A 15,624-nucleotide genomic window follows, 5' to 3' on the forward strand; every position below is an offset into this window, starting at 1 on the left:
TCCCGGAGCAGCACTGATTGTAAGTGAGTCGGGATGTAATAACACTGGCTAATGTCCAAAAACCTCAAAGTCAAAGTGAATTCTTAAACATTCGTAGACACTCCACAATCACCTGAAATCCACAGAACCCAGTAGTCACAGGTGTCCACTTTCTGAATGGATGTTGTGTCTAATGTACAGTCTAGTATAGTCCAGTTCTTCTCAAACTTTTTCATGTCAAGGACCCCGAAATTGACACTTATTAGCCCGTGAACTTCCATTTGCAAAGATATGCCAGGGACACCCATAAGAGAAGGTTTTTACTGCTCTAGCAGTGATTTCATTTTAATGTGATTTCAAGGACCCCCAGTTTGACATGCATTAGGCTACGGACCCCCATTTAATGGCATATCTATCTCTGAGACCCACATTTTTAATGTACAATCAATGTCAATTTAACTCTGAAAGTGTACAAATGGAACCAAATCCATTATTTGTACGGGTCCATTTGGTTCCATTTGTACACTCTCTGACTTACAGACCAATAAGGGTCCATTTGGTTCCTAACTATCATTTAGCTGGGGACGCCCTGGAACTCCCCCGAGGACCCCTGGGGGTCCCCGGACCCCATAGTCTACTATAAGAAAAACAAAATCAAATTGAATCGTGCCGTGAGGCTCTGTGAGAGCAGGTTGGAGGAGCCTCAACAACAGTCACGTGGGCCATCGTTTGCTCGGCACGTCAGTCACCTGATTGATGTCCATGCTGCTGTCACAGGTCAGGGGCCGGGCAGACGTGAGGTCGTTGGAGCCGAGGAATGTGGAAATGATGCCATTTTGATCCACCTTCCGGATGGTCGTTCCGTCCACGAAGTAAATCAAGCCGTTCTTGTCCAAGGCGACGCCTGTGGAGACCAGAGGTGGAAGGGAAACGAAACAGCAGTGGTGGAAAAAGTAGTCAAATGTTTTGCTTAAGTAAAAGTATCAATACTGCAATGTAGACATACATCTGTTACAAGTAAAAGTCTGGGATTTCAAAATGTAAAGGTATGAAAGTATTGGCATCAAAAAGTTACTAAGGTACCAAATTTTAAAGCACAAAATGTTTGAAAATAGCAATGCAGCGCGTTGTGAGCTTGTAGATCGGCTATTTTGAAATAGCCTAGGTATAACATAGGGTTAAAGTGGTTAAAGGTGATACACCATGAAAATTCCCTTTCCTATTTTAAAACCTTTTTTTGGGGTCCCACTAGCACCTTCTATCCTCACAAAGTCCCATTTCAGACCGTTGTGTCTTTCTCTGGTTTTGGGAAGGTGGAGGTTAAAAGCATCCCATGGGTTCTCAAAAAAGGCTTTCCAGATTTGCTGCCGTTTTCTTTTTTTTTGTTTTTTTTCCAGTTCAGGCCAAAGGTGGTACTGCAGCTGAAAATGCTCTGAGAGCCATTCAAAAATGAGAGGCTCTCTATTCAGGAGTGGTAATTTAGCCTCAAACCTTTTGAAAAACGTTTTTGGGACATAAACAATATGACATACTTTTTAAATGCATGGTGTATCACCTTTAATGTATGTTTTAATATCATAATTTACATCTGCAAAGTAACTAGTAACTAAAGTTTTCAAATAAACTTAGTGGAGTAAAAGTAAAAGTACTGAAAATTGGAAACACTCAAGTAAAGTACAAATAACACCTAAAAATTGTGCGGTACTTAAGTACAGTACAGTACAGTACAATACGAAATTTACTGAGTTACTTTACACCACTGAGAAACAGAGGTGGAAAGAGGGGGGTGGGAGGATTTTATTGTGTTTTTTTCTAGATAGATATCCATTTGCACTTGTTATATTGCTGTTGATGTACTGACATATTATCTTGTGATGTTTTGTATCTGCTTATTGTAAGTCGCTTTGGATTAAAAGCGTCTGCTAAATGCCTAAACTGTAAACTGTAAACTGGGGGGGAAGGTAAAGAGAGAACGGAGGTGGGTTGCGACGGACGCCGCGTCTCTCCACCACTCACACGACTCCGAGGACGGAACAACGACGGATACATGTGTCGAGTTTGCCTTCCCATTATTCAGGTCACTGGAAAAAAAGCACGGGCATCAATAATTGACGCCGCTGCTTTTCTGCTATTAAATAATTTCTCAGATAGAAAGTGGGAAAGGCTGTATTCGTATACGGCATATGAGTGTGTTTCTGCCTGGGCCTGGCTCTCTTTATCTAAAACCACCCACCCCCCCCTGGCCCCGCCCATTCCCCAGGTCTAAAAACAGACCCCGGGAGCTGTGCCTCGTGTGTTGCTGAGTGGTGCGTTTTGTCAGGGAAAATGTTCCGCCGGTAGCCTGCAATCATCAACAATCTGTCCTCTGTTTGAGGAAGGGATGAACGCCAGGGAGGAAATGACAGCATGATCAGACATGACATTTTTTTGTTGTTGAAAGAGGTGGCAAACAAGCGGTTGCCATGGGGACGCGGGCAGAGGACTAAATTGTCCGACTGACTGAGTGTTGTCGGGGATCAGGGGCTCAGAGTGCTGCAGGTGATCCACGGTCTGAGTTTGCTGCTGTCGGTTTGTCCCACATGGGGAGAGTACATTAGCAGGCTGTGCCAGCCCCCACATCTCTCTCTGTCTCAGTCTGTCTCTCTCTCTGTGTCTACACCTCCCTCTCTCTCTCTCTCTCTCTCTCTCTCTCTCTCTCTCTCTCTCTGTCACTGAGCTGTCTAATAGAAACCAGGCAACCAGCACCAATGGGAATTCAATTAAACCTTGCATGCATTCTCTCCCTGCTTTTGAGAAACACGTTTGGACATTACTGCCCTCCATACTTGCTTATTCACAGCTTCTGTCATATATCATATTGGATCAACACATAGACCATTATCCAGTTGATGGCTTTATCTTTTGATTTTGAAGGCCCCCCATAATTTTTAAAACATTACTGACAATATCTGAATAATTGAGTCGATGTTGATTATAGGCCTATTGTACATCATGGGGCAGTTAAGAAGTCTGACGGACAGTTGAATTGCAATTATAAATCAAACTTTTCTTCTGGGATTATTTTGCGGCTAGTCTTTTCAATTCATACTTTAAAATGCATTAAAACACGTAACTACTGTATTAAGGGAGCAATACAGTTCATTATGTTGGATGTTGGAACTTTACAAAGTCTCTGCACATTGACTTCCGTACTGCACTAAAATCACCAATGACTACCATGAAAGTCAACCAAGATAAACCTTTATTGATTTGCCTGGTGGGATTCAGGTGTCCGTGAGCCAATACCATAGTCAATCTTCTAAACATGTTATACCACTATAATAGTCCTATAACACACTGCTGTGATTTTAAAACTAATTCTAAACAATTAAAAACATCTTGCTTCTCAGGTAGCGTCCATGTGAAGCATCCTGCCTTTAGATTAAGCTTAAACATCAATCTTATCTCTTGGCTTTATCTCCAGAGTATAATTTGTATTAAAATAAAATCCAACAACTTAAATCCTATTTACTATATACGCCTGAAAATAGCAAATCTACAAGCTCACAGTGAGCTTGCTATATTCGCCGAATGTACACTCCAGAATAGGGATGCCTGGGTTCACGTGGTTAAAAGCTTTTGAGAGAGTTGAGTGGTAGGGTTTGACCCGTGGGCCAGGCCTAAGTCAGGTTGCTACCTGCTGAAACATTGATGGCCTATAGTGATCCTGCGGTGGATCCTGGGGAGAAAGGCTATTTGACCGTCTGGGATTCTCAGACAGATGAAAAGTGTCACGTTTGAGCGGAGTTCATCGTCAAATGTCTGAAGGCAGAAGAAAGTCATCTGCTCTTTGTTCTCACCCCCACCCCCACAATCGTTAGAGACTCACTTCTCTGTGTTAGACTTGACTTTGCACACAAACCTTTCAAGCCCCCAGCAGAGGCTGAGCAATGACAATTGGCATTCAGTGCTGGCAGCGACCGATGAAAAACAAACCACGTCTGACTTTTTTCATCGTGACGGCCCATTACGAGGGTCCGCGGATGGTGGATAAGTACAGACGTGCTCGTGTACCTCACACGGGCACTGCAAATCAAAATCTGTCACAGATACTTGCTGTACACTTCTGCCTGCAGTGCACACACTTAAATGTTTTACGACTGTCAGCGCAATTTCTCTCCAAGAATTTAAGCACATTTGGTTGTCTTTTAAAGCAGTGGATCCCAAACCTTTTAGCCTGTGACCCAAAAGAGAAATTTGATATTTGCCCGGGACCCAAACTAGTGAAAACAGCAGATCTAAGTTCACAACGCGTCGCGCCGCGTAGTGAGCTTGTAGATCGGCTATTTTCACTATTCTTAAACATTTGTTTTCAAATGTATGGAATTTCTTTGATTTCTTCATGAAATTAATTTTGTTTTTAGTTCATGAAAAATGCTTTTGAAAATATTTGGAATAATAATAATTCAAAATCAAAATGTAGGAAACAAAAAACAAAGGGACCGCGACCTACAAATGTGTTTGGGAAACATTGTTTTAAAGATGATTATATAAGCAGGTAGTAATGATCTCCTAGCTGAACCTCTCCTCAAACAGAGCGCCCCTTTTGCTCTTCTATCACATAAAGTACACACAGTCTCAAAACCTGGGAGGTGCGTGGATGTGTTACTGTTTACACATTCTAAAGGCGCAGAGTCGGCTTGTGCGACCTCCGCACCACTAGACACGGCGCCAGTGTCTCACGGGGTCAATAGAAAACGAGCACTCCTTTACAAGAACCTAACCGTACCGGGGTGGTTTTAGGATTCTTTAGAATCCACCTCCCCCTGTAATGAACAGGGGGAGGCGGATTCAAGAATCCGCCTCCTGGGTTTCTGTGGTTTGCATTCAGACCCTATTTATCGGAAGGTCCCATCCCCTTGGGCTATGGGAATACATTAGCCAGAGAATGCGTTTGTAGCCTGCATTTCACGCAGCCCCAGGGAGAGAGAGGGGGCAGAGTGAAGCATGTTTATGTTACTACACTGCTTATTTCTCACCTCCAATGTTTTCAGATTGTGTGGAAGAACGTGAGGTATGGAAATTTTGCAGGCGAATGAAATCAAGATTCATGTATATTCATGCAGGCCTATCAATGTCATCACACATCACGTTTGCAGGAAGTAAAAAATACATTGTAGGGATTTTTGGTATAAAAATATTTTTTTGCATCTATTGAGATATGTCCTCGTTATGACCACAGGTATGCTCTAAAAGTGTGAAAAACATTTTTATCACAACGTCTTAATTTGGCCTTGAGCGCAGTTATTGAGTCGCTATTATTGCTTCATTACATTACAAATCGGTTGGCCTATCTATTCTATCCCTCCAGTGAGGGATTGAGTCATATGGAGGAGTACCTTTGGGTCCAGTGAGGGAGGCCTCTGTGGCTTTGCCTCCATCCCCACAGTGGTTCTCGTCGAACGGGAGGCAATGCTCCCCAGTCCCAGCCACCACCTCCGCGTTGGTCTGCAGGTCCTTGGATCCAGTCAAAGACTTGGGCCGGTAGAGCCTCCGAGAGTTGGTGTCGGACACGTACAACTGACCAGTCACTGGATCAGTGGCCAGGTAGTAACGGTGTGCAGGGTTGTTACTGTGGTTAAAGGAAAAGATGAGTTATGTCAATGATATTCGCTGTGTTGTTTAGAAACACATCAACAAACATGTGAAGTTGACAAAACAGCTGTTGAAATTGAGATGCATTGATGCAGAATATAATCAAATATAATCTCTCAGGTAATTTATTTAGTTTGAATAAAATGGAGCTCAATTAGATTATGTATTTATCTCGTAAAATGTAATTGAGAATATATTGTCCTTGTGCTTATAACAGTATATCCAATGTAGGTTACTGACTATTTTAATCTGGTAGGAGAAAAATAGTCCTGCTGAGATCTGTATGTGAATTTAGTACTCAACTTTGATTAGTACAGGTATTTAATAGAATGAGTGTGTTTAAAAAAAAATATATATATTCTTTTCCTTCTTTTTTTATTAGAGGAAACCTTACTATAATCATGCATACTGTTTCCCCTGTATACATACAGAAAGAGAAATTATGACACTCTGGATAATAGACCTTTAGGGAGTTGTGAGATAGTTTTTATTTTTATCAATATGAAAGCGACATTAAGATCTGTGCGGGGATTCTCCATAGCAGATGAACTACTGAGATGAAAGAGAATGAGAGGGGAGGCAGAGAGATATATTGACTAGCAAGCAGAGAAACCGAGAAAACAAGAAAGATAAAAAGAGAAAGCGAGGAAGAGAGAGAAAGAGGGTGTAAGTAAAAGAAAAAAGCAGAGTGTGTTACTTGTAAAGGACATTGTTGTCACAGGGACAGTAACAGGAAGGATGATGCGAGGTTTACCAACAGATGACAAAGTGAAGATGACAACTTTCTAGATTATTCAACTGTCAGTCCTCTGTGCTAAGGTCGAGTTGCATCGGGCTCTGCTTTAGGGATGGGACGCTAAGCGATATTATCGTTTATCGTGATAAAAACACTCACGATAATCGTATCGTGGAGATTTAATTTATCGTGATATTGTCCTCCATCATGCAATGGGATCAATTCACCTTTTATTTGCCGAGCTGCATATCCGGTACCATTCAAACACTCACGCTAGAAGAGGGCGCTAGAAGAGGGCCATGTGAGAAATGAGGGGTGGGGTCTCCGCGCCGGCAAGGCGGACGAATAGGTACCGGCCCCGGCTGTCCCGGTCTCTCCTAGCCGGAGTTACGGCATTTTATGTGAGCTGCTATAATTGGTAAAAGGTACTTTTAATATACTTACTTGATACAGTCTTTTTTTTTCTCTCTCTCTCTCTATGAAATGTCTTGGCCAAAAAATAGCCGAACCACAAGCTCACAATGCTGTGAGCTTGTAGATCGGCTATTTTCGGGCAAATGTTCCCCCCCAGGATAATGAATTTTGATTATCGCCTTAACTCATTGAGTGCCAATCCCGAACTAGTTCGGCTTTATTAGCGTATCGTAGAGTGCCGATCCCGAACAAGTTCGGCTTTTAAAAAAAAAAAAAAAAAAAAAAATTGAAATTTTTTTTTTTGAATTTTTTTTTTTTTTTTTTGGACCCCATCAAATCTGGTGAACATGATTTCAATCGCGATTTTGCATGTTCCACCCCCATACAACCCCATCTAACATACAGGGCAGCCATTTTTGTTTACATTACATGTAAAACATAATGGCGATTATCTCAAGAATGCCTGAACGGATTTCCAATCGGATTTTTTTGTTTGAAAGCTGTGAACAAACTGCACAAATCCACTCCAATGCAATCCAGGATTGCATTGGATTTTTTAGAGCTCATTCTTCTCTGTTTTTTTCCCATGCATGAGGTGTGCAAGGTTTAATCATGGCTAAGTTGACGAAAATAAGGCTTCTAAAATGCTTGGTAGCCAATAGCTAACTTCAAGCTAACTTCATCCTCTTCCTGTACATGCACAAAGGAAAGTGTTCAGGCAAGTCATGGCTCCAGGGCGTGGGCATGCATTACCAGCATATCTCTATTATTCTCTGGTCACTGGGCGCCCTCTAGTGGTGATAGGCTGGCACTCAATGAGTTAATATCGTAAATCGCGATTTCTTTTGTCACAATAATCGTGATGAAGTTTTCCTATCGTCCCATCCCTACAGGCAACACTGGTGGGGTTGCATCTGGCTCTGCTAATTGACAACCTTTTAAAAACATTAACAAATGGACCCCTAACACCCCCTCAGAATGAGGTAGAATAAGGATTAGTAGTGAAAAATGCCTCCATTTTTTTCTCCAAAAAGCAAATTAAGAAATCATTTGTCAGCTGGACACAGGAAACGTTTGCATGAAAATTTACTACAGCCATTCAGCCAATTATGGTACAGGATCTTAATTGTCCACTGCCTACTTAGTAAAGACATTATGGATTCATTAAAGGTCCACTCAGTCATTCAGTATCGTCGGAAGGAAATTACAAGCGGAGCACATGACACATGCAGCAGCAGTTTTCTGTTATCAAGAGGTGGTGGAGTGCCCCTGCAAGGGCTGCCCACTAAAAGTCCATGATAGGAATCACAGAGCCCTCAATCCACTGCCTTTCTCTCTCAGTTTAATCGTCAAATGGTCGAATAGTTATATTTCGATTCAGATCCATATCGGAATGACAGATTGGGTGCAGCCCTACCAAATAGATGCACATCCAGGTATTTGTGCTTATACTATACAGTATTGTATTAACCTGGTCAATGGTTTCCACACAAATTGGACAACTTCTTGCTATAGCTTTGTTGGTTGACTGCAGTCACCTGTGTCATACAATTCCCACTCACATAGGAAAAGGCAGCCTACATAGAATGATAAACAAATGTAATAGATAATATTTTCAGGCGTAGCCTATGATAACATTACAAATATGTTTATAACATAATATCAGATTAAATGCTAGCTATAATGTTTGCCAAACATTGACTGAGCAGACCTTTAACTTTCCTCAATGTAATGCATCACAGAACAGGTGATTAGGGGACATCAATGTGCTCCATTTAAAAAGAAAGAGTTTAATTTTAAGGCGATAGATTGAGCTTTGGGGGGTACACTCAAGTTTAACGATACCTCAATCAATACTGGATGGATTTAGAAGGGGATAAAGCAAGGCAGTTAAAGTGAACACGGTGATCACAGTCGAACATCTACAGTGTATAATACCATGAAACAGAAGCATAAAACCCCAACCGCTTTTATGAGTCAAAACCAGATGCTTTAAATAAGAAATGAAAAGATAAGAGGTAAAGAGATAAAATGTATCAAATTCTAATTAAAAAAAAGAAAATCACTGAATATAAGATTTTAATAGATATGGAGACAGAGAGGATATCGATGTTGTCGGGTGGAAACCTTGTATGTCCAAAACCGTTTGTTTTTTATTTATCATTTTAAAAATGATTTAAAATAGTGAAAATAGCAGATCTACAAGCACACACACAAAAAAAGTACAAATTTGAAACTTTGGGAGATACAAGGTTTCTGCCCGACAACGACGGTATAATACAATGAAACAGAATCATAAAACCCCACCAGCTTTTACGAGTCAATCCAGATGCTTTGAATGAGAAATAAAAAAACAGAGATAAGAGATAAAATCTAATTCCTATTAGAAAAACCCCACTGTATAAGAGATTTTAATAGAGATGGAGACAGAGAGGAAATGAACACAGCGTGCACATACTGTACCTGTGTCTAAAGTCTTTATTTCTACGGGGAGGCAGGAAGGACAGCGGTGAAAGAAGGAAAAGGAAATTGAGGTGAGGAGTGTCAGATGTAAAGACATGACATTTTAAATTTCAGTCAATTTCAATTCAGCAAAAAAAAAAAAAAAAAACATAAAATGTCAAGACTTTGTTCTTATGAAGAGATCCAAGGCAACACTACAATCCAGGAGCAGCACATAAGGGTTTTCTGGTCTTTTGTAGGCTTGTCGGTAAATAATAGTGATGTCCAATCACAAAAATGATTGAACAGCATTGGCTACTTACTGGCAAGATCAAAAACGAATCCTTTGTATATTTAAGCCATTTCACTCTGTCTACGTCAGCTGTCATTGGTGTCATATGAACTCACATTATCCAACAGCAAGTTGAAAACCCGACGTCTTCACTGTGTAGCAGCAGCTAAATGTCTGCAGCAAGGAGATTATGTGCCTAAATTGTAAGAGTAAGTTTAACCATAAACAGAACCTCAGCGTCCCTATTCTGGGCATGTCATAATAGGCAAACATTCTGTGAAAATTGGCAAAAATCCTGGAAAAAAATATCAGATCTGCAAGCGGGCTTATTGTAGATGGGCTGTTTTAGGTGAAGAGAAAAAGGAGGGGAACAGGTATTGATTGATTTATTGATTGATTGAATACAGAAATGTAAACAGCGCGAGGTACAGTCAGACATTTGAGCTAAAAGGATAACACAAACAAGTCCTGGGGACTTGTTTCCATTATTTATCACGGTAAATGAAAAAAAAAAAGTTATGTCCTTGATTGATAGATTCTGACTAAAATCGAATCTACAATTTCAATTTAGAGTGACGACCTCGAGACAGCAATGTCTCGGAAGAGTTTAATTAAAAGACGAACCATTCTAATACGAGCATGTCATATTTGAAAATAACAAGTTGTGGATAATTTAGTGATAATTTAGTGATGAAAGCAGTCCAAAAGCCACTTATGGGGATAAGAGTCAAGCATTTTCTCTTGTATATTGGATTTGTCTCATTTTAATTTACTTGAAGAGTGCACTGCACAACTGTATGATCTTGAAAAATATAAAAGATAAGATCTTGGCCCTGTATCAGCAGACACTCAAAATCGCAGTAAAAAAAATAGGAAAAGAAACTTGACTGAACATCCCTAGTTAATCATCATTAATTATTAAAAATAACATTAGCTCTAATTAAATTATCGGAAAAACGTTGAGGAAAATATCCTCATTTTCAACGGTGCCAAGAAACAACAACAATAATGCCTGGGGATTAAGCCTGAAGCCCCAGAGACTACGCTCCCTCCTGGTCTAATCCCACATGACCACTGTCTGTTTTTACTTCATCTCAACCTCTCCTATTGGATTATTGATCCTGACACTTGTCCCACAAGCCTCTGAGGTCAGTATCTAAATACAGACTTTACATTGACAGCAACTCAAGCGGAAGTTACAAGGGGTTCTGGGAATACCATGTATTCTGGTTGTGCAGAACACGCATGCATTATACATATCTTCCCATGCAATTAAACCGCTTCAGCTCCTGCATACACAGTACCTGGAACTATACATCCAGCATGTGTAAGCAGAAATTCTGCAGCTGTAGATCTAGTGTATTTTGTGGAATAGTTTTTCTTTTCCTCCACTGGATAAAAGTCAGAACTTAAAATGAACCACTTGGGTATGAAAGCAGTTAGGTACCAACAGCTTCCATGCATGTGTTTCTATTGGCAGGACAGTTTTCATCAAACAAGAGTCTATTACTTCCTCGTTGCTGAGAATGAAATTATATAATATTAAAGGTAACATTTCCTTTTATTTTGCTAAACTGATACACTCCCACCAGTGGGGGCAAGGTGTCTTTTAAATGACACGCTCAAACGGTATTATTAAATGCAAAACTTGTGTCATGTCATATACTACAAGAAGCAGAACAATCTCAGCATCGAGATAATAACAATATTTTTTGGCATATTACAAATGACATTAGATCAATAAGACAAGGTGTCTGGGCCTTTTCAAACTAAAACCCTCAGATTTACCGTGCCTCACTTTTCTGGCTTCTGCTTTGGCAAATCTGATGCTGACATGATAAGAAACAGATCTAAGGGGTCATTTGGCTCACAACTCACAGCCATAGACTTTTATTCAGTAATTATTACTTCAATTTTCATTAGGCAGAGCTACAAATGTAATTTTCCTGCTGGATTTGAGATACCGCAGCTATAACTTTTGATAGGCTATACTGTACAGTATCAACAGTAAAAATTGTACTTTATAAAAACTCTCTCCGAAAGGGTCTGAGTTTAAGTTTTTTTTTAATGTACTGTATGCTCTAATTTCCAGCATCAACATGCTTCTCATTTATATAGCTATGCATATTCACACCTGGGAGGTGCCTGGGAGCGGCCTGGGGCAACTTCAATGGAGCAACTGATGTACGAGTGTCTTGTTCAAGGGCACCTCACTGCTGAGGGAGGGGACGAGCATTACTCATTCCCTTTCTATGTCCAGGCTTTTCACAAAACCACACAACCTCCCTTGCACAGCCACACTTCCTCACTAACACAACCTCACAATGACAACCTCACAACCTCACAAACCACCCGATCACACAACTCTCTCACACAACCAGACAGCATCACTCACTCGCTCACACGACCTTGACAACGCTCAACTGCCAAGGTCTTGTGGAACGGCCTAATGAACTATTTCCTCTTAGAGATTAGTATAGTAAACTGTACGACGACGGGGCCGGCGTACATTTAATCAACATCATGACATTTTGGAAAACGGCAATTGGCCAAGCGAGGCTCATCGGAGAGACCGGCCAAGTTGGCATGAGGGCGTAAATCATCGCAATTACACTGTGAAGACGAGATGTCTTTCCTAATAATTGAGATGGATTGGAAAAAATATGTTTAAATTTGGTGGGCAGGGGAAGGATGAGCCTCATTCTACTGTGGATGGGGTGTACAATCCACAGACAGCTAGAGCTCCTTCAAATAGCTCTATTTTTTAACATATTTTATAGTGTGTTCTTAGAATGTAATGTTTTAGCTGTCTATGGTCCCAGTGTGTTGCCTACTTTGTAGTCTTACATGCACGATTCATGGCACATAAGATCCAAAATTAAGTTCCATAGAATAGGATATAATTCATCGTCACTGTCAAGCAGAAACCTTGTATCTCCAAGTTTCAAAGTTTGTTTTCTTATAAATTAAAGACCTACATCACACAAAAGTGTCCCACAAAAGTAGTGAAAATAGCAGATCTACAAGCACACAACGCCTCGCAATGCGAGGCGTTGTGTGCTTGTAGATCGGCTATTCTCACTTCTTTAAATCGTTTTTAAAATAACAACAAAAAAGGACGGTTTTGTACATACAAGGTTTCCACCACGACAACGACGTCATCTTATCCTATATCTTTCCATTCCAGATGACACACATCCAATTCAATATGTCACACATGCAGAGAGTGCGCTTCACTTGACTGATGTCCCTCTGCAGGTGTGGTTCAGCCATGCAGTGAAAATAAAAAAAAGACCCTATAGTTGTACCTGAGCTCCATGACACTGGTGACATTGCCAGACGGGTAGATGCGACGGATGTAGTTGAAGTCTCCGACGTACAGGCTGCCGTCGACGCCCCACGCCAGGGCCACGGGAGCCAGCAGCTTGTTGCCCTGGGCCTGGCCGTTGCAGCTGGGGCAGGAGATGCTCCGACGCCGGCCGTTCCCCATGACGGTGGAGATGACGGGCGGCTGGAGGGAGATGAACTGGTTCTCCCCGCTGCCTTTGTACAGAATGCCTGGGAACAACAACACACGGTACGCTTCAATTCATTTCCCACATCTGGTGCAGTGTTCATTTAGTTGACTTAAGACTAAGGCTAAACAATTTCAGAGTCGCACTAGTCTAAGACTAAGACTAAATGGTGTGTTATTCAAAAGACTAAGACTAAATCTTTGCTGTCAAAATTAACACTGCATTAAGACTAACACTAAAAGACTAAGATTTTTGATATTTAGTCCTAAGACTAAGACTAAGATTAAACAATTTCAGAAGACTAGTCTAAGACTAAGACTAAATGGTGTGTTATTCAAAAGACGTCACGTGTCACGGCAACCACACTTGCAAAAGTATTCTGTCCTTGTCCCTATGCCCATATGGAGATCCCTGATGTCATTAATATTAAGCATATCTGGGAATGCCCATAGAGGTATATGGACAATGACATATTGTGTCAGTCTCATGATAACCTGTGTGGTTGTCATGATGTGAGTCACACTTGCAAATTAATTCCGTCCTTGTCCCTTTGATGTCCATATATGGAGATCCTTGATGTCATCTTACTATAAGTCCATATCTGGGAATGCCCATAATGGACATATTGTGTCAGTCTTTGTTGTTCTCGCCCTTAGGTACAATTATTACTGTACTGTACCTGCTCTTCTATAGAGAAATGCATAGTGGTATGAAACTCAAAATGCAATTTATCCTCTGTCCAAACGAGTTCTCTGTATTACTGTAGGCCAGCAGTAAAAAAGATGCTTCACTCGCACAGGGGACCGGGGTTTGATTCTTGGGTAAGTTAAGGATTGCAGCTTTAATTAAATGCTGTCAAATGATCAGATTTTAATGCAAATATAATCTAAATGGCATGGGACATTTACCTTGTGATAAAGGCAATATTTAAGTTGTCACCGAACAGAAAGTTATGCTATAGGCTATACCGTAGTTGTCCTCACTAAATGGAAGGATCACATGTACAGTATGGAACCGAGAGTATAGCGGCACCACATTGCTTTGTCTTTTAAATTGCATTTATATTGTACAGTCATGAAAACCGATTATATCTACTTCTACCTTTATTACACATGAATAAAGGCTAGGCTCAACGTAAATGTATTCTATCAGCGTCTCTTAGCCTAAGACACTGATGTGTGGTCTTGGTGTAATGGAGCCTCGATGCAGCGAGCATCAATCCTAGCGGTGGACACTAATGGCTGATTTATACTTAGTTGCGCATCGTGTTGCACACAGAAAGTATTTCCGCTGCGCAACACCGCCGCGCAGCTATGTATAAATCAAGCTTAATACCTCCGCAGCCTGTGCTTTTATATCATCACTCCAGTGGCTCTCTGAAAATCAACAACAAACAGTAACATATGTTATGGAATGGAATGTCCCTTTAATCTTGTAAGGAACACGCTTCCCCCTCGGTCACAGCGAAAGGGGAGGGAAGATTAATGTGGTGCATTGTGGCCCCGCCAACCTCCACAAGACATCCATTCCTCCGCCGAGACACAGAATATGGCGAGTCACAGCAGATTAATATTTAAAACGGGAGAGGCAGATTTTAACTACATTTTTATTACGGAATTGAGTGAGTGTTTGGTGGAGAACGGGGTGGGACATGATGGGGGACAGGGAAGTCATAGGGGTGGGTAGGGGTGGGATATGATGGGGACAGGGATGTCATAGGGGTGGGTAGGGGTGGGATATGATGGGGACAGGGATGTCATAGGGGTGGGATATGATGGGACAGGGACGTCATAGGGGTGGGTAGGGGTGGGATATGATGGGGACAGGGATGTCATAGGGGTGGGTAGGGGTGGGATATGATGGGGACAGGGATGTCATAGGGGTGGGTAGGGGTGGGATATGATGGGGACAGGGATGTCATAGGGGTGGGATATGATGGGACAGGGACGTCATAGGGGTGGGTAGGGGTGGGATATGATGGGGACAGGGATGTCATAGGGGTGGGTAGGGGTGGGATATGATAGGGACAGGGACGTCATAGGGGTGGGTGGAGGTATCAGGGGAGGCATGCTGAGAGCACTCACAAAGTGTCGCGCTGCAACGTGTTGTGAGCTTGTAGATCGGCTATTTTTTGGCAAAGATATTTGAGAGAGTGAAAAAAATACTTTTAAGTTGTACCGGATATGCAGCACGGCAAATAAAAGGTGAATTGATCCCAGTGCATGACGGAGGACAATATCACGATAAATTAAATCTCCACGATAAGATTATCATGGGATGTTTTTCATCACAATAAACGATAATATCGCTTATCATCCCATCCCTACTGTACATCGCCCCAACGAGTGGCCATAACCCCTCCATGTAAGGCAGTGAAATCGTGCCACATGCCACCATGCTACAGTGTCCCTCCACTGGGTTCCATACATTTGCTTAATCGATTGAAGGGCGAATTCAAATGGAGACATGGTCTGGTGAGACTCTCTCTTGACAGGACCCTCCCTGGAGCGGCGGGCCCTTTTGTACAGCGCGAGTGTTATAAATGCATCGCTAACAAAGACGGATCGGTACGGGCACACAGGCTCCATTTGTGACGCCATCAGACGTGCGAC

At 41.6% G+C, this 15,624-nt stretch overlaps 1 protein-coding gene across 1 annotated transcript in view; it reads right to left on the bottom strand.

Annotated features, from left to right (window-relative positions):
• The window catches only part of LOC308301539 (teneurin-3), a gene marked incomplete at its 3' end in the record, with an annotated part of 266,579 nt that overhangs the window by 33,073 nt on the left and 217,882 nt on the right, over window positions 1-15,624 (bottom strand). The window contains exons 18-21 of the mRNA XM_080745556.1: window positions 12,806-13,055; window positions 9,227-9,247; window positions 5,358-5,590; window positions 729-883 (exon numbers count right to left, since the gene is read on the bottom strand). Of these exons, the coding sequence (XP_080601682.1) occupies window positions 729-883; window positions 5,358-5,590; window positions 9,227-9,247; window positions 12,806-13,055 (659 nt within the window). The remainder of the gene's footprint in view (window positions 1-728; window positions 884-5,357; window positions 5,591-9,226; window positions 9,248-12,805; window positions 13,056-15,624) is intronic.

This window comes from Nannobrachium achirus (genome assembly GCF_963921795.1).
Source record: "Nannobrachium achirus genome assembly, chromosome: 17".
NCBI classification, from domain to species: Eukaryota; Metazoa; Chordata; class Actinopteri; order Myctophiformes; family Myctophidae; genus Nannobrachium; species Nannobrachium achirus.